General features: G+C 42.2%; 1 protein-coding gene across 1 annotated transcript in view; it reads left to right on the forward strand.

Moving 5' to 3' along the window:
- Positions 1-22574, forward strand: part of acsf2 (acyl-CoA synthetase family member 2) — a 177175-nt gene extending 154601 nt beyond the window's left edge. Inside the window, exons 11-16 of the mRNA XM_072558419.1 lie at positions 4979-5086; positions 8257-8408; positions 9740-9881; positions 12875-12985; positions 15870-15938; positions 19007-22574. Coding sequence (XP_072414520.1) covers positions 4979-5086; positions 8257-8408; positions 9740-9881; positions 12875-12985; positions 15870-15938; positions 19007-19066 — 642 coding nt within the window. The 3' untranslated portion in view covers positions 19067-22574. The remainder of the gene's footprint in view (positions 1-4978; positions 5087-8256; positions 8409-9739; positions 9882-12874; positions 12986-15869; positions 15939-19006) is intronic.
- The last annotated feature ends 1410 nt before the right edge of the window (positions 22575-23984 follow it).

The raw sequence follows: 23984 nt of genomic DNA on the forward strand, positions 1-23984 counted from the left end.
ATCAGCAAAGCAGCCTTTGTGTAGAGCTGCAGGAGATGGGGGAGATACCAAACGAATACAGGTGCACAACCTTTATCCGAAATGCTCGTGACCAGCTGGTTTTTGGAATTCAGAATTTTTCCAATTTCAGAATAAGTGACAGTTTGGTGGTGAAATTTTTAAAAATCTTACCGAAGAGCAGACATTGTGATTATAACAGGCCCTGAGACAGAATTGAGGCCTAGCAGTTCTGGACTACACACCAACACCACCCCCCTCCAACGTCTTGTCTGATTGATACACATTGAGTGGGTGTGTTGTTGGGCTAACTGTTTGCTAGCCAAACAACCTTGTTAATGAGAAAAAAAATCACAAAAAACCTTCGGATTTCAGAGCTTTTTGGATTTCTGAATTTTGGATAAAGGGTTGTCTACCTGTACTTTGCATTGGTCTTTACTGAAGAAAAAGGAAGATATAGAATGTGGGAAAATAGATGGTGACATCTTGAAAAACATCCATAATACAGAGGAGGAAATGCTGGATGTCTTGAAATGCATTAAGGTGGATAAATCCCCAGGACCTGATCAAGTGTAGCCTAGAACTCTGTGGAAAGCTAGGGAAATGATTGCTGGGCCCCTTGCTGCGATATTTGTGTCATCGATAGTCACAGGGGAGGTGCCAGAATACTGTAGGTTGGCTAACATGGTACCATTACTTAAGAAAGGTGGTAAGGACAAGCCAGGGATCTATAGACCAGTGAGCCTGACGTCGGTGTTTGACAAGTTGTTGGATGGAATCCTGAGGGACAGGATTTACATGTATTATTAAAGGTATGTTCTGATTAGGGATAGTCGACATGGCTTGTGCATGGGAAATCATGTCTCACAACTTGATTGAGTCTTCTGAAAAAGTAACAAAGTGGATTGATGAGGGCAGAGCGATGGACGTGATCTATATGAACTTCAGTAAGGCATTCAACAAGGTTCCCCATGGGAGAATGGTTAGCAAGGTTAGATCTCATGGAATACAGGGAGAACTAGCCATTTGGATACAGAACTGGCTCGAAGGTAGAAGACAGAGGGTGCTGGTGGAGGGTTGTTTCTCAGACTGGAGGCCTGTGACTAGTGGGTGCTGCAAGGATTGGTGCTGGGTCCACTACTTTTTGTCATTTATAGAAATAATTTGGATATGAGCATAGGAGGTATAGTTAGTAAGTTTGCAGATGACACCAAAATTGGGAGTGTAGTGGACAGTGAAGAAGGTTACTTCAGAGTATAATGGGATCTTGATCAGATGGGCCAATGGGCTGAGGAGTGGCAGATGGAGTTTAATTGAGATAAATGTGAGGTGCTGCATTTTGGAAAAGCAAATCATAGCAGGACTTATACACTTAATAGTAAGGTCCTAGGGAGTGTTGCTAAACAAAGAGACCTTGGAATGCAGGTTCATAGCTCCTTGAAAGTGGAATCGCAGGGAGATAGGACAGTGAAGAAGGCTTTCCTTTATTGGTCAGAGCACTGATTATAGGAGTTAGGAGGTCATGCTACAGCTGTACATGACGTTGGTTAGGCAACATTGGAATATTGGTCTCCTGCTTTTTGGAAGGATGTTGTGAAACTTTAAAGGGTTCAGAAAAGATTTACAAGGATGTTGCCAGGGTTGGAAGTTTTGAGCTATAGGGAGATGCTGAATAGGCTGGGGCTGTTTTGTCTGGAGGGTCAAAGGCTGAGGAGTGACGTCATAGAGGTTTATAAAATTATGAGGGGCATGGATAAATAGAAAAGGTCTTTTCCTTTGGGCTGGGGAGTCCAGAACTAGAGGGCATAGGTTTAGGGTGAGAGGGGAAAGATATAAAAGGGACCTAAGGGGCAACTTTTTCACCCAGAGGGTGGTGCATGTATGGAATGAGCTGCCAGAGGAAGTGGTGGAGGCTGGTACAGTTACAACACTTAAAAGGTATCTGGATGGGCATATGAATAGGAAGAGTTTAGAAGGATATGGGCCAGTTGCTGGCAAATGGGACTAAATTAGGTTGGGATATCTGGTTGGCATGGACGAGTTGGACCGAAGGGTCTGTTTCAAAGCTGTATATGTCAATGACTCTACGACTTTGCAGCCTCTCCTTATAATTCAAACCCTTCATTCCTGGCAACATCCTGGTAAAACTCTTCTCAACGCTGTACAGCTTAATAATATTCTTCCTATAGCAGGGAGACCAGAGCTGGAAACAACTCTCAACAACAACTTTTATTTATACATATAGATGTAATATATCAACCAGAGACTTCATGGGGCACGATATCAAACAAAATTGGAGACTGAGCAACATAGAGAGATATTAGGATGGATGACCAAACTCTGGCCAAAGAATTAATTTGTAAGGAACATGTCAAAGCAGGAGACAGTAGAGAGGTAAAAGGTTTAAAGAGAATTCCAGAGTTTAGGGCCCAGACAGCTGAGGACAAAGTGAACAACAGTGGAGGAAAGAAAACTGGGACCAATAACAGAAAAAAAAATCAGCAGTTCTGACAGCATCTGTGTAGAAAAAGCAGAGGTAACAGGTCAGGTCCAGTGACCCTTCTTCAGAACTGATTTTAGCTCGGAGAAGGTTTGTGTACAGTATATGCTAAAGAAGGGGTGGGGGATGGGGAAAAAGGTAAACAATGGAGCCCAAAAAGAGATAGAAACAGTTGGGTAGACAAAGGGATGGACAAAAGTCAATTTGCAAGAATGAATAGCTGATAATGGGGACTGTTAGTGGCTGACAATGGGTCGTATGTGGTAACAGACCATGCAATGACAAGGCCTGGTGTGAGGGGGTTGGGGTAAGAACATGGGAGAAGGTAGTCAGGCCCTACAATTATTAAACTCGATATTGAGTCCAGAAGGCTGCAGGTTTCTCATGCGGAAAATGAGGTTGTTCTTCCAGCTTGCACTGAGCTTTGCTGGAGCACTGGAGAAGCCTGATGTTGGCCAGGGAACACAATAGTGTGTAGACAGAGCAAGAAACTGGAAGCTCCAGGTTTTTGTGGAAAGAATGTAGGTGTCCTGAAAAGCGGACGCCCAATCAGAGGCATCTGGATGGGTGTAAGAATAGGAATGGCTTAGAGAGATATGGGCCAAATACTGGCAAATGGGGCAAAGTCAGATTGGGATGTCTAGTCAGTGCAGAAGAGTTGGACTGTTCTGTTTCTGTGCTATATGACTCTATGACTTTATGTAGAGCAGACCACATTGTAAACAATGAATAGACAAGAAGGGAGGAAGTAAATGGACAGGTGTTTTCCCTTCTGCAATTGCAGGGGGAAGGTAGCTTGGGAGCGTGGGGAGATGTTGAGAGATAGAAGAATGACCAGTGTGGATATTAGTGGCCAGGCTATCCCCAGAAATGGAAACAGAGATGTCAAGAAAGAGAAGGGAGGGGCCAGAGATGTTTGGGAGACTATAAATTTGGAGACAGTTACAGGGAGATCACCTGATGAAATGAGATTAGTCACTAATGCAGACACAGTAGCCTGGTTTCCCATGATGGGGTAATGGTCCGGGGGAGATAAGAGGAGGTGTCTGCGAGCTGGTGCTCAGCCTCCACAATGTAGAGCATAATACATCAGACGACAGCATGTTGCATCACCCTTGTCAGCAGGGTTGGATCTGAGTTCACGGAGTGCGGTTAGTTCAGGGGGAGATAAATTGGAACGGGTGAGGGGGAAGCAGAGAAAGTGAGGTGAACAATGTCACATTGACAGTTCTTGATGACCAGGTTAAGTGCTGGTAAAAAGCCAGTGTATCCACTATGTATAAAACCAATGGACCATACAATAACAATGGCAACAGTGGTCCAGCTGAGAAAGGTATGTTCTTTGAAAGAAAAGATTGCTCTTCCTGCAACCCCATTAAGATATCAATCAGACCTACCATCAAAGTATTGATATAATGGTTTTAAACATTTCAAAACCTTTCACACCTCTTGTCTTGTCTAAATAAACATTGACACATTGAATATAGAGATCACAGAAAGATAAATATTTTAATCTTTTATGGATGTCAATCAAGCAAAGCCAAAAGTTCACTTCACTTGCCAAAGTAAACCTTTGAGTTCATGCTGTTATCGGTCCCAGCTCTCAGTCAAGCGTACATGATGAGACATGTTGGAACAATTGACAAATGAGGTGTCACAAAGTAGGATGAGAACATTACTAATGTGATAGATCCTGATCCAGCTGCTCTAAGAAAAAGGACTGAACTAATAATACCCTGAGGGAAAATTCAGAGAAATGTGTTTAAGCTGCAAGACCTAACTTCAAATCCTCCTGTACCCTTGACACTATGTTTTATTAAAAGTCTATACTAGGAAGCTCAATTCTTTTGTTCTTGTTGTTGTGCCTTTGTTGGACACATTTGAAATTTGCTGGCAAATTTGTTCATTATTCTTATTTGAAGCTCTGTGAAAGCATCCTAATAAACCAAATTGATTTCATCCTAAAACCATCTAGCGTTCTCTGTATTTAGAACTGTATTATCTTATTGAATCCCTACAGTATGGAAGCAGACCACTTGGCCTATTAAGTCCACACTACATCTCTGAAGAGCATCACAGCCAGACTCAACCCTCCTACCCTATCCCTGTAATCCTGTATTTCCCATGGTCAATCCACCTGGCCTACAAACTATGGGCAATTTAGCATGGTCAATCCACCTAATCTGCACATTTTTTGGATTGTGAAGAAACTGGACCACCGAGAGGAAACTCACACAGACATGGGGAGAATATGCAAACTCCACATAGACAGTTGCCTGAAGCTGGAACTGAACCCAAGTGCCTGGTGCTGAGAGGCAGCAGTGCTAATCACTGTTCCAGCACGCCATTCTTTAGTCAATAGTGTCACACACACCCTCCTTCCCACCCCTACCAGTTACTATCTCTATCATTCCTTACAGTTTCATAAATAGAAAAATGATTCTGCTGAACTCTGAATAACAGTGACTTTCTTTTTACCAGGGGGCATATGGAACGACAGAGAACAGCCCGGTCACATTTCAAGGATTCCCAATGGATGAAATAACACGGAAACTAGAAACAGTTGGATATGTTGCCCCTCACATCGAGGTAAGGAGGTGGCAGGTTATTTTTTGCTGATGAACTGTATAGTTGTATAAGGTTGGCATAGCTTCACTTTGTCCTTCTTGCTGTTTCCCTCTCTATTCTCATCCTTTATCTCGTTTCTCCCTCCTCACCTTCTCTCCTTCTACTGCTTATTTGTGTTTTTATTCTTTCTTTCACCTCTTTTCACTCTTGATTTCTCCCTTCTCATTCTCTCTTACTTTTAATCTTTCCCTCTTTTTGCACTTCTTTTTATCACATTTCATTCCTCTGTTTCTGTTCCCTTCACTTCCCGTTTCTTAGTCCTTCCGTCTTTCTCTCCTTTTCCATTTCACACTTCTCTCCGAGCCTTTAATTGCTTTCTTTCTGTATATCTCCCTATCGCTGATCATCCTCTCTCTCTCTCTCTCTGTCTCTCTGTCTTTCTTTGTTTCTCCCCTCCCTGACTGGTTTTACACCTGAAAACTGGCTCACAGTCTGGATGACATCCGTTTCTGTAGCTCTTGGTTGCAAGTGAATCACACGCCTGGCTCTCTCACTACTCAGAAATTGAGTTCAGTTCTGAACCAGTGCCACAGTTACTGCTAGCCATAACTCACCTAGCTAGGATATCATGTTATGCCAGATGTTCTATAAAGCAGAGTCTTCCTGGCTTGTCTAGTTGCTATCCACCCTGTGTCAAACATCATTTCTCACTAAATGACCAACTGCTTGCAGAAGTTTCAAAGGCTAGTGCTAATGATTACATTTGCCAACTCAGCTTGGATAGATTTGGTAATATGACATTCCTCCTACAACTACCCAGAACAAAGAACAAAGAACATTACAGCATAGGAACAGGCCCTTCAGTCCTCCAAGCCTGCGCCAATCCATATCCTCTATCTAAACCTGCAGCCTATTTTCTAAGGATCTGTATCCTTTTGCTCCTGCCCATTCATGTATCTGTCTAGACACATCTTAAATGATGCTATTGTTCCCACCCCTACACCTCCGCTGGCAATGCATTCCAGGCATCCACAGCCCTCTGTGTGAAGAAATTTCCACACATATCTCCCCTAAACTTTTCCCCTCTCACTTTGAACTCATGACCCCTAGTAATTGAGTTCCACACACTGGGAAAAAGTTTCTTGCTATCCACCCTATCTACAGCTCTCATGATTTTGTAGGCCTCAAACAGGTCTCCCTCAACCTCCTTTTTCCAATGAAAATAATCCTAATCTACTCTATCTCTCCTCATAGCTAGCACCCTCCATGCCAGGCAAAATCCTGGTAAACCTCCTCTGCATCCTGTCCAAAGTATCCACATCCTTTTGGTAATGTGGCGACCAGAACTGTATGCAGTATTCCAAACGTAGCCAAGCCAAAGTCTTATACAATTGTAACATGACCTGCCAACTCTTGTACTCAATACACCATCCCACAAATCAGTCATCAGTCATCCAGCATGCCAACTGTAAGGAAATCTATATTTTGGAGGATTCTTTTGTCTCTGTGTGTTTTGAGAAACTGATTTTGTGCCTGTGGAAATGATAATTGGTTTAACTAGAGGTTGTAATATTTAAGGCATAGAATACACTTGATTCTGACTCAGAACAGGGGTGTAAAATAGACCAGTTCAATGGTCAGTGAGTGGGAATGGGTTGGTGGGGAGAGCCTAAAGTAGAGTTGGCACCATCGCAACTAAAATGTTGCCATTAGCTCCGTATCACTGAGGTTTGGGGTCATGGAACCCCTGCAGAAGTATTTGTTCAATGCAGCTAGGGAGACTGGAGCTTGAAAAAACTCAGAAGCAGTTCTTAGCAGCAGTGTAACTACGAACCAGGAGTCATTCTGTGTTTAGATGCTGAAAGTTTACCTGTCCATCACAGAAGGACACTGTACATAGTATGTCAGTTCAGCTTGAAAAGAAGGTCAAAGAAGGTTGGATCCTGAATTAGATTTGAAAGAGATCTGGATTAGATTATGATTGTATGTCACATTATCCATTATGCCTTTTTGGTTAAGAAATTTAGGTGGAGTAAACATTACTGTCAGCTGGAGATCCAAACCATTTCAGAGTGATATGCTCAAAGCAGCTGGATTTGCCAATGTTTAAATATTAGACAACGTCCATGTGGGTCAAGAGTGTAGTGCTGGAAAGACACAGCAGGCAGCATCTGAGGACCAGGCAAATCAATGTTTCGGGCATAAGCCACTCATCAGGACCACACTCTGAACTCTAATCTCCAGCATCTGCAGTCCTCACTTTCTCCCAACAGCCCTGTGAATTCAGTGGAAGAGATTGAGAAATTGGGAGATGAACAGCCATTGACTCTTAGATACAGAAATTTTGGAGGGAAATCAGAAGTCATGTCCTCAGTAGAGGGAGCGGAAATCCTTCATGAGGAAGATAGAAGCATCAGTGATTTTTTTTGCACTTAGTATTGACTGATGTCTGAATGGGTAGTCAAAGTTATTTTTGATTGTTTTGTTTGTGTCAACTATTTGATAAGCAGTTTTCTAATATGTACTGGCTAGATTTGCCTGCTACTTCATATTTACCTTTTGTTTATTCTTGATGTGAGAGTGTGATAGGTAATATTGACTGTTTGCTTTATTAACCTGTGTATATTAAAATTTCTTCTGTTTGCTTACAAAAGAGGAATCTTGTGGATTTATTCTCTTGGTAAGCAACTGGGATTCCAAATTTTGCTAACTTAAACAAAAAAAGGTTAACAGTCTTTAACCTTATTGGAACAAATTTTGGGATCTTCTCTAGGACTGTAACAAAACTTGGAGAGCTGATATAGGATCATAACGCAAACTCCACAGATTCTGCCTTCCCAGGCCAATAAGAAAGCAAACTGTCCCAATCAAACACATTTGTTCTAAATTCATTTTTTTTAGTAGCTACTAAGCCAAAAGTATTCCAAAAAAAGAAAATAAATGTCCTTTTTCAAATATATTTTTGATTTTCTTCTCGAACTGTTCACAGCTGTGTCTGTGAGATTAGTCCTCAATTTCTGAAGTGTCCTGTCCAAATCCTGGAGGTTTGGCACCTCAAGAATTAGCCAATACTGTATTTGAAGTAAATGTTTTGCATTTAGAACATGGGCAAACAGAGTGATTCATTTGAGCAGGACTGCAACATACTGCTCCTCTGGCCCTATCTCATGGCATTTTAATGTGTGTTACAGGCCAAGGTTGTGCATCTTCAAAGTGAGGAACTTCTTCCCTTGAACACAGCAGGGGAGCTGTGGATCCGGGGATACACTGTTATGTTGGGATACTGGGATGAGCCAGAAAAGACAAGGGAATGTATCACCCCAGAGGGTTGGTACAAAACAGGGTGAGTCAACTTTCCCTAGCTTGTGGTATGTTTTTAGGGAATTGGATGACCAAATAAAACATCAGTCAACATGCAACATTACTGAGTCAATCAAGTTACAGACTAAGTGAGAACCTACATTTTTACATATGTGCTTGCAACTATGGGATGGGGAACAGTGAGCAAATCCGTGCGCAGTCTTTTTCTTTTTAATAAAGTAAACTTTTGCATGTACTTTCTCAACATTATTGTGAGTTCCAGTGATTGAAACACTGACATTTATGACATTATTCAAGCCTCTCATTTAGAGTCCCATCAGTAACTTGGTGCCAAATACTTGTTGATCTTTGGTTATCCATTAATTTTGTTATTGTCATTTCCCTCTGCCCTCCTTCCTTAATGAAGACATTGATCTTGTATTAGTAAAGTGGTGAAAAGGGCAAATGGGACAACTCCTATATCATTCGAGGCATAGATTACAAAAGCAGGGAAGTCATGTTGGAGTTCTATAGAACTCTGGTGAGACCACAGTTAGAGTATTATATGTAGTTCTCATCACCACATTACAGGAAGGATGTGATGGCATTGGAGGGGATGCAGAGGAGTTTCACCAGAATGCTGCTTGGGATAGAAACTTTAAGAGATAAGGAAAGGTTGAATAGGCTTGGGTTGTTTTCCTTGGAGCAGATGAGATGGATGGGGCGATTTGATTAAGGTGTACAAGATTTTGAGGGGTATGAACAGAGTGGATAAAGAGCAGTTGCTCTCCTTAGTTAAAGGGTCAGCCACGAAGGGACATGTGTTCAAGGTGAGGGACAGGAGGTTTAGGGGGAATGTGAGGAAAAATCTTTTCAGCCAGAGGGTGGTGCCATTTTGGAATGTGCTGCCTGAGAGGGTGGTAGAGGCGAGTTGCCTCACATGTTTTTGAAAGTACCTGGATGAGTACTGGGCACATCATAACATTCAATGCTATGGGCCAAGTGCTGGCAAATGGGATTAGGTTGAAGGTCAGGTGCTTCTCGTGCATTGGTGCAGACTCAGTAGGCCAAAGGGTCTCTTCTACACTGAATATTTCTATTGGGATGTGCCTTTGGGGTACTGACGTCAATTACAGAATTAGTACACTCGCGTGGCTGAGAACCTTAACTGAAGCCTGACCGAGATGCAAAGCTGAGACATCATATTCCATGTGACTGAGACATACATTTATCAAGAGAAGGCCAATAGCCTCCGGTCTCCTGTATTTCATTGCTCCATAGAGAGCTAGCAATTAAACTCTAGTTTTGACTGCTGATGATTTCATGTAAAATTTGCAGAAATGCAGTGTTAATTATTTGGTCCTGCACTTTCAGTGATATTGCCAAACTTGATGCATATGGTTACTGTCGGATTGTTGGCCGATGTAAAGATATAGTTATACGTGGAGGAGAGAACATTTATCCAGCAGAAGTGGAAGCATTTCTGCACACACATCCAAAAATACATGAAGTCCAGGTAAGTGATTTAAACTACAGTTTATACTAATGGAGGTACAGTATTCTTGCTGGAACCAGCTCGAGTGGGTTGGTAAAAGGTAGGTCACACCTGACCTCTTCACATTTTCTGAAGAGGTGACTAAGGGGAATGTCAATTGATGTCATTCATTTAGACTTCTAGAAGGCAATGAATAAGACTCCTCATCAAGGCTATTAACTAAAGTTGAAGCTTGCAGAATTGAAAGTTAACTATTAACCTGATTATAAAATTGCCTAACTGTCAGGAGAGGTGGTAGGGAGAATAAGAGGTACTCTCATAGGCAGCTTGTGACTGTTAGAATTCCACAAAGATCTGTGCTGATGCCTCAGCTATTTATCTTCATCACTGACTTAAACAATTATTTTGAAAGTTCATATTTCCAAATTTTCCAATTATTCAAAGATAGGCAACACTGTAGACTACCTAGATTGAACCATAAGTAGAGAAAAGGCATACTTAATACATGGTGAAAGACTAGAAACAGTGGAAAAGCAAATAATTTGGGGTGTGGAAGTGGTGATGGGCAAGATACATACATCATGAAAATGCCATTAATAGGAACAATTGATGATTTAAAAAGTTGATGAAATACTAAATCTATACCTAGAGGACTAGGTTAAAAGGCTTTAGGAAATTATGCTTCAACCATACAAAACCCTTCTTTACACTTAGCTGGATTCTTGCATACAATGCTGGGCTGCAGGAAGGACGTCTTGACCCTAGAATGATAGCTGAACTCTCAAGTTTAACTTATGGGGAGAAATCACACAATCTATGGAATCATAGAATTGTTGCAGCACAGAAAGAGGCCATTCAGCCTATTATGACTGTACCAGCTCTTTGCAAGAGCAATCCAATCAGTGACATTTCCACATCCTTTCCCCAGTGCTCTGCAATTCTTTATCTCTTCTCATAATCATCCAATTCTCTTTTGAAAGACTTAAAAGACTCCTTGAAAGTGGAGTCACAGGTAGATAGGATGGTGAAGAAGGCATTTGGTATGCTTTCCTTTATTGGTCAGAGCACTGAGTATAGGAGTTGGGAGGTCATGTTGCAGCTGTACAGGGCATTAGTTAAGCCACTTATGGAATATTGCATGTGATTCCAGTCTCCCTCATATCGGAAGGCTGTTGTGAAACTTGAAGGGGTTCAGAAAAGATTTCCAAGGATGTTGCCAGGATTGGAGGATTTGAGCTATAGGGAGAGGCTGAATAGGCTGTGGCTGTTTTCTCTGGAGCATTGAAGGCTGAGGAGTGACTTTATAGAAATTTCTAAAATCATGAGGGGCATCGATAGGATAAATAGATAAAGTCTTTTCCCTGGGGTGGGGGAGTCCAGAACTAGAGGTTTAGGGTGAGAGGGGAAAATTTTTAAGGGACCTAAGGGGCAACTTTTTCATGCAGAGGGTGGTGCATGTATGGAATGAGCTGCCAGAGGAAGTGGTGGAGGCTGGTACAATTGCAGCATTTAAAAGGCATCTGGATAGGTATATGAATAGGAAAGGTTTAGAGGGATATGGGCCATGTGTTGGTAAATGAGACTAGAGTCAGTTGGGATAGCTGGTCAGCATGGACGAGTTGGACTGAAGAGTCTGTTTCCCTTAGATCTCTATGATTCTATCACTTTAGATAGTTGCCTCTTGCCTCAGAACTGGTCCCAGAAGCTGAAACCTTCCCTCCTACATCATGCTTCAAGGCATGGGTTGATCTTTCCTATTTTCTTTTTCTACTCTGTTTTGTATGTGGTGAAGGAAAAGCCAGTAAAATTGATGAATGACAAATAGCCATCCGTCTTGTCTTCTCTGCCTCAAAATGAAGGTCCAGTTTGACCAGTACGTTCATTTCCAAGTATTGTTTTTAACTGGACTTTTCCTCAGGATTTGAAGGCTTACTTTTTAAACCTCATCCTTACCTCCTGAAAGTCTGATCAAAGAAACTCAGCACATGTTCTCTTTTTATTGTTGTGACCAACCTGTGCCATAACTTCTGGCTTACTCTCTACCCTCTGCAGTATATTTTGACAGAAATTCCCAAATAGTGCATGAATTACAAGTAACAACGCTGTTGCATGTTCATGTCATTTGTTATTGTTATGTTAAAAGCTGAATCGAAATCCTAACTACATTTTAGAAAAAGATTAACTTTTTAAATTCTTAAAATTTTCACTTATCAAATTACTTGGTTTAGTATGCTGTTAAAAATAGCTTTCGAGAGAACTGGACTATGTTACATAGAGTGTATAATGACCTGTGTTGTATCTGCTCTGATCCAGCACCACATTTTTCAATTCTGGTACTCCAGCATCTGCAGGATTCCTGAAGAAGAGCTTATGCCTGAAACGTACCTACTGCGAATCCTCTTGCAAGGATGCCTACCTTGAAGAAGCTCTCCTATTCTCCTGCTCCTCGGATGCTGCCTGGCCTGCTTTGTTTTTCCAGCACCACATTTTTCAACATATGCTTTCTTTTTGCCTTATCCTACTCCAAGCTCTTTGACATTTACACGTAGTCTATGTTTGTGACCAGACTCATTCTCCTAGTAGGAACAAACTGTTCTGAATGCCTTCGCAAACTCTGACACTGATTCACCTTCAAATAGCTGTTTCAAGTCCATTTTTGTTCAGTAATATCTCAGGTTAGTTAAATTGGCCTTCCCCAAATTAAACATTTTAAATGTTTTGATATTTATCTTTTTTCATAACTTCTTTAAATTGAATTGAGTTATGATTGTTACAACTAAAATATTTTCCACTGATTCTCTTTCCAACCACTCAGGTTGATTCCCTAAATCTAAGTTCACAATCTCCCTGTTTATTGTAGAGGTTGTGATATATAGCTAAAAGAAAATCTCCTTACATTTGAAGAATTCTTCTAGCTCAGTGGTAAGTCTATGACAGGATGCAGTGTGCAGATGGTAGGTAAGGGGTGTGGTTGTGTCTGTTTGATGGGAGCTAACTCCATTTTCTGTTGGCAGGTGGTAGGAGTGTATGATTACAAGATGGGTGAAGAGCTCTGTGCCTGTGTGAAAGTGAACGACGGAATGGAATGTACAGCTGAGGAGATTAAAACGTACTGTAAAGGACAGGTACATGCTTTTGTAGATCATACTTAAATGTGGTCAGCAATAATATTATCAACATACAGTCCTCTTCACAATGGATATAGAGAGTCATTAGAATACATGATGTTAGTCAGAGAGGTGAGCATTGTAGGTCAAGGTGCTGAAAAATTAATTCAGCTGATTTTGCTGAGAAATGTCCTGGCAGAGGGGAATCTTTCTTCTAATTGAGTCAGAGACAAGAAGAGGCTTCGATGAGGAAACCTGTCCTCCGATGGCCGGATGTCATTTAGACTTGGTAATGGCATAAATGGGAGTCACATGGCTTTCCTGTGATTCCCACAAGATGCCCAGAAAACTGCGAGGTCAGCAGGCTGCCTACTAAGGTACTGAAGGGGCTAGGGTGACAGGGAAGTCAGTATTGAATGTAACCTCCTCACCCACTCCTGTGATCCCCATTGGCTGTGACTCCAAACATATTCTCAAATAATTGAAGCCAAGGTTCCAGCGATGATTCCTAATGAAGTCCCAGCAGCCACCACTCCAGGTTATTTTCTGCAATTTGTGATGTCAGCAATGGAATTCACAACCACAAGAGATGCCAGTCATCAGAGAATGGTGGGTCTGTGGAATTATGACAATAGACAATAGACAATAGACAATAGATGCAGGAGTAGGCCATTCAGCCCTTCAAGCCTGCACCGCCATTCAATATGATCATGGCTGATCATTCCCAATCAGTATCCTGTTCCAGCCTTATCTCCATAACCATTGACTCCACTATCTTTAAGAGCTCTATCCAATTCTTTCTTAAATGAATCCAGAGACTGGGCCTCCACTGCCCTCTGGGGCAGAGCATTCCACACAGCCACCACTCTCTGGGTGAAGTAGTTTCTCCTCATCTCTGTCCTAAATGGTCTACCCTGTATTTTTAAGTTGTGTCCTCTGGTTCGGGACTCACCCATCAGCGGAAATATGTTTCCTCCTGCCAGAGTGTCCAATCCTTTCATAATCCTATACGTTTCAATCAAATCCCCTCTCAGTCTTCTAAACTCAAGGGTATACAAGCCCAGTCGCTTCAGTCTTTCCGTGTAAGGCAATCCTGCCATTCCAGGAATTGACCTCGTGAACCTACGCTGCACTCCCTCAATAGCCAGAATGTCTTTCCTCAAATTTGGAGACCAGAACTGTACACAGTACTCCAGGTGTGGTCTCACCAGGGCCCTGTACAGCTGCAGAAGCACCTCTTTGCTTCTATACTCAATTCCTCTTGTTATGAAGGCCAGCATGCTATTAGCCTTCTTCACTGCCTGCTGTACCTGCATGCTTACCTTCATTGACTGGTGGACAAGAACACCCAGATCTCTCTGAACAGCCCCTTTACCTAATTTGATACCATTGAGGTAGTAATCTGCCTTCCTGTTCTTGCCACCAAAGTGGATAACCAGACATTTATCCACATTAAACTGCATCTGCCATGCATCTGCCCACTCACCTAACTTGTCCAGGTCACCCTGTAATCTCCTAACATACTCATCACATTTCACCCTACCACCCAGCTTTGTATCATCAGCAAATTTGCTAATGTTATTGCTGATACCATCTTCTATATCATTTACATATATTGTAAAAAGCTGCGGACCCAGCACGGATCCCTGCGGTACCCCACTGGTCACTGCCCGCCATTCCGAAATGGAGCCGTTAATCACTACCCTTTGTTTCCTATTAGCCAACCAATTCTCTATCCAATCAAGTACTTTGCCCCCAATACCGTGCGCCCTAATTTTACTCACTAACCTCTTGTGTGGGACTTTATCAAAAGCTTTCTGAAAGTCCAGGTACACTACATCCACTGGATCTCCCTCGTCCATCTTCCGAGTTACATCCTCAAAAAATTCAAGAAGATTAGTCAAGCATGATTTCCCCTTCATAAATCCATGCTGACTCTGTCCTATCCTGTTACTATTATCCAGATGTGCCGTAATTTCATCCTTTATAATAGACTCCAGCATCTTTCCCACCACTGAGGTCAGACTAACTGGTCTATAATTTCCTGCTTTCTCCTGCCCACCCTTCTTAAAAAGTGGCACAACATTAGCTGCCCTCCAATCCTCAGGAACCGACCCCGATTCTATTGAACTCTGGAAAATAATCACCAGCGCATCCACGATTTCCCGAGCCACCTCCTTCAGTACCCTGGGATGCAGGCCATCAGGTCCAGGAGACTTATCAACCTTCAGACCTAACAGTCTCTCCAACACCAAATCCTGGCAAATATAAATTCCCTTAAGTTCAGGTCCTTCAGCCACTGTTATCTCAGGGAGATTGCTTGTGTCTTCCCCAGTGAACACAGATCTGAAGTACCCATTTAATTCCTCTGCCATTTCTTTGTTCTATTTTGGCCATTTAAATTAGAATGTAGGGAAACAAGATTGTTCTGAATTCAAGATTCCCTTAATGATGTTCCAAATCAGTAAGATAGTAGGTGGATATATGTCGTAGGGAAATTTATCATGTGATCTTTCAAGTTTGAAAAATAGCTGGATCATGGTAATATTAGAAGTCACCACTTCAGAAAAGTTCAGCATGGCTTGAGATCACATTCGATTCTTTAAGATGGGGTCATGTTGCTACTCCAAATGGTCTGTGTTGACCCACCAAAGGTAGAACAGGGACTTGGTGTTGAGGGATTGTGGCCACATGTTGGTGACTCTGATTGTGCTGAATGCCAAGACAGGAGTGAATACGATGGAACTTAGTGCCTTGGGATGGGAATGAATAAAATAGGCTGAGAAAGACAGGAAGGTTTTCTTCGTAGTCCACCATCACTCCATCATTTCGATTTGAGGGATATGGGAGAGAAAAAATGAAGCAGCATTTTGAAACTATCCAATTTCTGTGTTCCTGACAGATCTCCCATTTCAAGATCCCACGGTACATGGTGTTTGTCAATGATTTCCCTCGGACTCCAACTGGGAAGGTACGTACAGTAGCAGTAAACCTGGAAAGACAATATTCATTTCTGAAAGCTGAAAAAGTAAAGTAAAAGTATTTCTGCAACACCATCTGGACTTAGAGAACATTCACATGTGCTCCAACGCCTACAATCAATGTGGGGTTCCAAGTCTAATGCTGTAATTGGATTCCATGATGTACTAATGGGTGGAACTGATGGGTATTGCATTTATTATTGAGTGAACTTTTGGCTCAGAGATAGTATTCTCGTCTAAGAAGTAGAAGGTGAAGGGTCTGCACTGCCTTCTGGGTGGACACTGGACAATGGTCACTGAAACCTGAATTCACATGCAGTGGGGTACTGAGTCTAAGCGGTGTGAGTACACTTCCTTACTTTGTATTTTAAGGGGGTTGGTTGCATGCTTCAAACTGCTGGGACCACAAGAGAAGGCACTCCTCAAGCTCAGGAATGGGAAATCAGCCCAGGACATAGCTTTAGAACCTCATACATCAAATTTGCATTTGGACCTTTCGCAGAAGCAGAGTAGAACAGAAGGATATTTATAAAAGCTCAGATTGTGAGTAACTGAACTGGCCCAAGTTTGATAAATTCAGCTGAATTTACTGATCTTCACCAAGGTGGTTTCAGCATACAACCTAGTGATCACTGGTTCCCTTTGTTTTAGACCAAACCACCCCCTCAGCAAGAATTCACATTTTAAAAAAAAACCTTGTCGTATGCAGTGCTCAAAACCCAACCCACTGTCCTGCTCTGAGAGACCCAGGGCTCAAAACCCAACACATTGTCCCATTCAGAGACCTAGCAATCAAAGCCCAACATACTGTCCCACTCCGAGAGACCCAGTGCTCCAAACCCAACCCATTGTCCCACTCCGTGAGACCCAGTGCTCTAAACCCAACCCATTGTCCCATTCAGAGACCCAGTGCTCTAAACCCAACCCATTGTCCCATTCTGAGAGACCCAATGCTGAAAACCCAACCCATTGTCCCATTCCGTGAGACCCAGTGCTCTAAACCCAACCCACTGTCCCATTCAGAGACCCTGTGCTCTAAACTCAACCCATTCTCCCACTCCAAGAGACCCAGTGCTCACAAACCAACACTGTCCCACTCTGGGAGACCCAGCATTGAAAACCCAACCCATTATCCCATTCCGACAAACCCAGTGCTGAAAATCCAAACCACTATCCCACTCATAGAGTCATAGAGATGTACAGCACGGAAACGGACCCTTCGGTCCAACCCGAGCATGCCGATCAGATAACCCAACCCAATCTAGACCCACCTGCCAGCACCCGGCCCATAACCCTCCAAACCCTTCCTATTCATATACACATCCAAATGCCTCTTAAATGTTGCAATTGTACCAGCCTCCAACGCATCCTCTGGCAGCTCATTCTATACACGTACTACCCTCTACGTGAAAAAGTTGTCCCTTAGGTCTATTTTATATCTTTGCCCTCTCATCTAAACCTATGCCCTCTATTTCTGGACTCCCCGACCCCAGGGAAAAGACTTTGCCTATTTATCCTATCCATGCCCCTCATAATTTTATAAACCTCTATAAGGTCACCCCTCAGCCTCCAACACTCCAAGGAAAACAGCCCCAGCCTGTTCAGCCTCTCCCTGTAGTTCAGATCCTCCAACCCTGGCAACATCCTTGTAAATCATTTCTGAACCCTTTCAAGTTTCACAACATCTTTCCGATAAGAAGGAGACCAGAATTGCACACAATATTCCAACAGTGGCCTAACCAATGTCCTGTACAGCCGCAACATGACCTCCCAACTCCTGTACTCAATACTCTTGACCAAATGCCTTCTTCATTATCCTATCTACCTGCGACTCCACTTTCAAGGAGCTATGAACCTGTACTCCAAGGTATCTTTGTTCAGCAACACTCCCTAGGACCTTACCATTAAGTGTATACATCCTGATAAGATTTGCTTTCCCAAAATGCAGCACCTCGCATTTATCTGAATTAAACTCCATCTGCCACTTCTCAGCCCATTGGCCCATCTGGTCCAGATCCTGTTGTAATCTGAGGTAACCCTCTTCTCTGTCCAGTACACCTCCAATGTTGGTGTCATCTGCAAACTTACTAACTGTGCCTCTTATGCTTGCATCCAAATCATTTATGTAAATGACAAAAAGTAGAGGGCCCAGCACCGATCCTTGTGTCACTCCACTGGTCACAGGCCTCCAGTCTGAAAAACAACCCTCCACCACCACCCTCTGTCTTCTACCTTTGAACCAGTTCTGTATCCAAATGGCTAGTTCTCCCTGTATTCCATGAGATCTAACCTTGCTAAACAGTCTCCCATGGGGAACTTTGTCGAACGCCTTACTGAAGTCCAAATAGATCACATCTACTGCTCTGCCTTCATCAATCTTCTTTGTTACTTCTTCAAAAAACTCAATCAAGTTTGTGAGACATGATTTCCCATGCACAAAGCCATGTTGACTATCCTGAAACGGCCCTTGCCTTTCCAAATACATGTACATCCTGTCCCTTAGGATTCCCTCCAACAACTTGCCCACCACTGAGGTCAGGCTTACCGGCCTATAGTTCCCTGGCTTGTCTTTACTGCCCTTCTTAAACAGTGGCACCACGTTTGCCAACCTCCAGTCTTCCGACACCTCACCCAGTGCTCAAAACCCAGCACATTGTCCCATTCAGAGACCCAGTGCTGGAAACCCAACCCACTGTCCCACTGCAAGAGACTCAGTGCTCAAAACCCAACCCATTGTCTCACTCTGAGAGACCAAATGGTCAATACCCAACCCATTGTCCCACTCTGAGAGACCCACTGCACAATACTAAACACATCGTTCGATTCTCTCGCAATAATTTGAGAGCTATGATGGTATGAAGCCAAAGTGAGATTGAGGGAAATGGGTAGAAAGTTGTGAGGTGATTTTGGTTATGGGTACAAAATGATTGGGGATTGTACAGAGAAGGTGGCTGGGCATGATTGATCCCTGGAAAGTGACAACCTTGTTAGTTTCAATTGACCATTTTCTATCTTGAAAATACATTGCTTGAGTTTGTTTTTTTTTGTGTTCTTACAGATTCAAAAATACAAACTGAAGGAGCAAATGGAAGTACAACTGGGACTTGGGCCTAAGTAATGAAAGGTCACATCATTGTCACAGAGGGAAATACCACGACCCCTTTCATACCTAAAATCTTTTGATTATACTGTCTATATAAGTGCTGTGCCATAGACAACCCTTCCTTATTATAAAATACATCTTTCATGGGCTCCGTTCTATTGTGCACTCTACTCAAAACACTTAATCCATCTGAAAAGGTCTTATAAACTCTTCACGATTTTCAAATTCCATAAAATATAGCTCATTCCAGCATTGTGTAATCTTCAATATTCTATCCTTGGCCTGTCATCTTCTTCCCTCCTGTGACCCTATATAATGTCATTTGAACCTCTCCATCATTACATCAGAAAGTTGAGGGAATGTTTTGAGAAAATAACTCAATGTCCCTGACCATGAAGAAAAGCTTTGACCTTTTCCATCAAAACAACAGGTGAAAGTAGGAATAAAGGTGGTGCAATTAAATTTGGTTCTTGGGGCACAGTTTGGGTGGAGTACTGGCTACCATTCTTTGCATTAGTATGTTGTTGGTAAAACCTCCTGTGGGTGTTAAAGTGTTAAACAGTAAAGAAACCGTTCAATCAGTACAGTTCTAGTTTAATCTGAGCATTGCGTTTGGTCTCCCTTCATTTTTCCTTTTCTGCTGCTTATGTCAGAAGAAAGAGTTTAATTCTATATAGTTATCCTATGCACTTACAGTAACACACATTAGTTTATCATTTTCACACTTTCTACATCATTTGTGTACAGCAGCTCAGTGGGATTGATTTCTTTCTCCCCCTCGGTGCTGTGATTGAGGTGCGTCTGTCCTCTTTCTTAGAGCAAGTTTTTGTTTAATTGCTGTGGTGAAATCATCACTTGGTACACATTTGCCTTTGGCAAGAGCCTGGGAGCCTGAAGGTCTCACCCATTGCCTCTGGGACTTTGATCTCTATTTTAAATGAGGGGTTTGGGACAAGTGCCAATGCCTACTTATTTGAGTCACTGCAAGTGGTGACCCCTGAGACCAAGGTGGGAAAGAAGAGAGCATCCTCCCCTCGGTGCAACCAATTCTGACATAAATACCCCATCCACTTTCTCACAGAAGTGTGCGCAAAGCCGATTTGTAATCCATACATTTATAGAATTTGATCAGACACTGCTCTATGATTCACTGCTTTTGTTCATTAAAACTATGAATATTAATCCGGGACATATACAATATGGCTCTAATCGTTAACCTGTTCAATTGGCTCTAAAATTTGTTTCTTGTAGTTTGCCAAATATCCATCATGATCTAATTAAGTGTTTGAACAACTTTAAAGACCTTATTCCTGTATTACATAAAAATGGAACAGTTGAATGACAGTGCTCCTTCCAATCTCAGTTAGGCACTGCACGAATGGTAAATATGAATATATAACTACAAAGTAATACATGTTGGGATGTTGTGTAAGTGTAAGGTTTGGGTTGCGTGCTCGAGTCAGCCTTGCATGACTGTGGCCTGTCAGGTAACAAAAGGTGGAGAAAGACAACCATGGCACAATGTGATGGTCTGCAGCAACCTAGAAGACAATTGTGGCAGATTCTGATTGGTTAAGGGGATATAAGATAGGCTTAGTGCGATTGGTTATGCTAATGTAATGGAGATAGGGTGTGGCTTTTAGAACAGCATAAGTGCTCTTGCTGTTGGTGGGCTTTTGGGGTTGACTTCTCTCTTGGCCACAACTTTTGTTCACAAATAAAGGCTTATCATCTTGAGGAATTCTCTGTATCTCCTGGTCATTCCTAAATGGTGCTATGAACCACAACAGAATTGGCGCTGCGAGCAGGGTCAGAAAGAGACCTATACAAAGGAGGTAGCAGCCTGAGGATGTTTCCTGGTCCATCGTGGACCCTCCCAGGCCTGACAGAATAAGGGCTGGCCACCCACAAAAAGAGATAAGCATCTTCTTGATCATTCAGATTAAATTCTGTTAAGTGAGGGAGGTCCTCAGGGATGCAGAAAAGCTGCTGAAAGGTCTCTCCGATCCAAAGAATCAAAGAGTTAATAATAAATTGAAATTTGAGGAGACTCATAGGATTAGTCAAGTAAACTGTGCAGTGAGATAAGTAGGAATAGAAAGTAGAAATTGTCGGATATAAAATTCCACGTGGTATTATTAAGTCCTTATGGATACTGCCTCACTGGTCACAAGGGTCTGCACGAGCAGGGCAGTGTTAGTAAGGCCCTGTGGATACCGCCTCACCAGTCATGAGGTTCTGCACGAGCAGGGTAGTATTAGTACATCCCTGTGGATACCGCCTCACCGGTTGCAAGAGCCTGCTCAGGCATGGCAGTGTAGAGTTAGTAAGTCCCTGTGGATACCACCTCGCCAGTCACGAGGGTCTGTGAGTCTGTGTGTGAGAGAGAGAGAGAGATTCTGAGTCAGCAGCTTGCAGCTTGCAGAAAGGTTCGTGTGTGTGTGTGTGTGTGTGTGTGTGTGTGTGAGAGAGAGAGAGAGAGACTCTGACTCAGCACTGATTCAGGGTAGCTTACAGAAAGTTTGCCCCTTTGTGCTCCGGTTTGAATGCACATTTGCTTGTTGGTGATTGAATGTTTGTGCTTTATTCCCTGGAGCTCGAGATCGGGAGTGTTTTGAATTTAATTTGCACTTTGGAAATTTAAGATGATTTCTTTCAAGGGTTTTAAGGAAGCATCAACAATTATGAAATGCAAATTTTGTAAAAAAAAAAGTAATACTAATGAAATGTTAACCCACCCATTCTTCTTACAGACCATGACTGCTCGACTGTCAATTTCTAACTCATCAGATTTTATGTTTACATGACAGCCAATCTTATTTAAATTCAAATCAGTTTAATATGGAGGAAGATGACTTTACAATTTTACACCAGTATAAACATGCTCTCAAATCCCCCATAATTTCATGCTACTGTCAAAGATCAATTTCACCCCCTTCACCTCATTGGACTAATCAAAGATTTGACAAAAGGCAGTAAAAGCAGTCGCACTGTAAATCCTGGCCTCAGCAGGTGTCTGCTCAATTTTTTTTGATAACATTGCGGAAAATCACCTCAGACTTTAACATTTGCTCATTGAGTCGAGGAATTAATGAACTTTATAGAATTTAGTTAAAAAATATTTAGAACTGAAAGTATAAAGATAGATCCAAAATATTGCAAACCAATAACATCGTTTTCGGAAAATTATGAACATTTTGTTTCGGACTCGTTTGTTTCCACTTAAGGCTGCTGCATCTCATTGATGATTATGGAGTGCCAATTGTGGCTTTACTCTATATCAATCTCCCTCCCTCACTGAGAATTGAAGTTTTGGTTGAACATTATGTTGTGAAAATCATGTAATAAAACTTAATATCCTATTGTTAATATCTATGTCTTCGGATTTGGCCATTATTTGTGCATTGGAAGTACAGAGGAACCTCGATTATCCGAATATCAATTATCCAAATTTCGGATTATCCGAAGAAGATCTCAAGTTCCCGATACAAACATTATAATAAAGAGGTGTTTTCAACACTTATCACGTCTTTTGTTTACAATGATTAAAAATGAACCCGGCTTACGGAAATGCTGCCAAGAACAAGTCCTGGACATTGATAAGAGCCCAGGCACCGTCTCCAAATGACTAACCACCCACTCTCTCTCTCTCTCTCTCTCTCTCTCTCTCTCTCTCTCTCTCTCCCAACACTTTCCTTGGAGTTCTACACACAGGTGTACACGAAATCCCCCTGCCCAGATAATCTCTCCAACATTGTCCTGTATGGGACAAAGGTGGAACTTGTCAAAACGTTGCAGTAAAAAGTTGTTAGTGTGTGTGTGTTATTTTGAGACTCACCCCCCACAAAGGCAGCGGCTGTCTTGCTGTTGGTATCCAGTCCGTCTGCCCCAGAGGGTGGGGGGGAGGGGGCACACGAGGGTGCAGGGAGTGGGCGGCCAGGTCAAACGGGGGTTGGGGACATGGACAGGGGCACAGTTGGACGGGGTTGGGGAAGGTGTATGAGGGCAGCGCGGGGGCTCCCGCACAGTGTGCAGCTGCCTTGTCTCTTGAACGGGGAGCAGACTTAGCAAGTGCTTGCTGTGTCATTCCCATTGAACTGTTTGGGAGTGTGCGGGAGGCATGGGAGACTTCAGCAGTACTGCAGGTCCTTTACACACAAGTGTATCTTCTCAGAAACAAACCCTGAGACAGAGAGCGGGAGCAAGCCAGGTAGAGAGAGAAGAAAGGAAAGTTCCTGGAACTCTGAGCCCCAGAGGAGAGGCATTGAATCAATTAACCGAATAATAAATTATCCAAACAAAATACTGCCCGCCTATCTTGTTCCTCTGTATTTTGTACCTACGTGAGTAGACAAGACCTTTTAATGCAGCTGCAGTCATTTCACAGTCTTTAACATTGTAAATCAGCAATGACTTAAGGTACCTAATCTGGAATTTACATTAAGGGACTAGTTTCAGGTAATTATAATGGTTTTCAGAGTTGGAAACTGTGTACATATTACATTTTATAATTGTTTTTTCAATAAATGAATTTCCAGGTTATATTGATGACTTTTAAAATATCTTCGTCACTTGTTCAGTTTCCACCTCTGAGTTACAGATGATGATTATATTAGTTATTATTTTTTAATAACCAATTGTATCACAAAATCAGAATTAATTGGCAGGATCGATTGGTTTTATACCTTAACACATTGTCAGTGATTTGTGTCATTGCCTCATGGTTACTTTGAAGCACGGCTACATTGATTAATTATTAATTAAAGAATGGAAGGATAAAGCCGATAGTAAATGAAAAATACCTTACTGGTCAATTGAAGGAATTATGTATGTGATAAGGGGATAGAGGTCTGTACAGCAGATGAAGCTCTCAAAAGCTGGGAGATTTTAAAAGCTGACTGTGAATGGGTAGATGAAAAACAAAGGGAACAGG

Source organism: Chiloscyllium punctatum, chromosome 39 (assembly GCF_047496795.1).
Source record: "Chiloscyllium punctatum isolate Juve2018m chromosome 39, sChiPun1.3, whole genome shotgun sequence".
NCBI classification, from domain to species: Eukaryota; Metazoa; Chordata; class Chondrichthyes; order Orectolobiformes; family Hemiscylliidae; genus Chiloscyllium; species Chiloscyllium punctatum.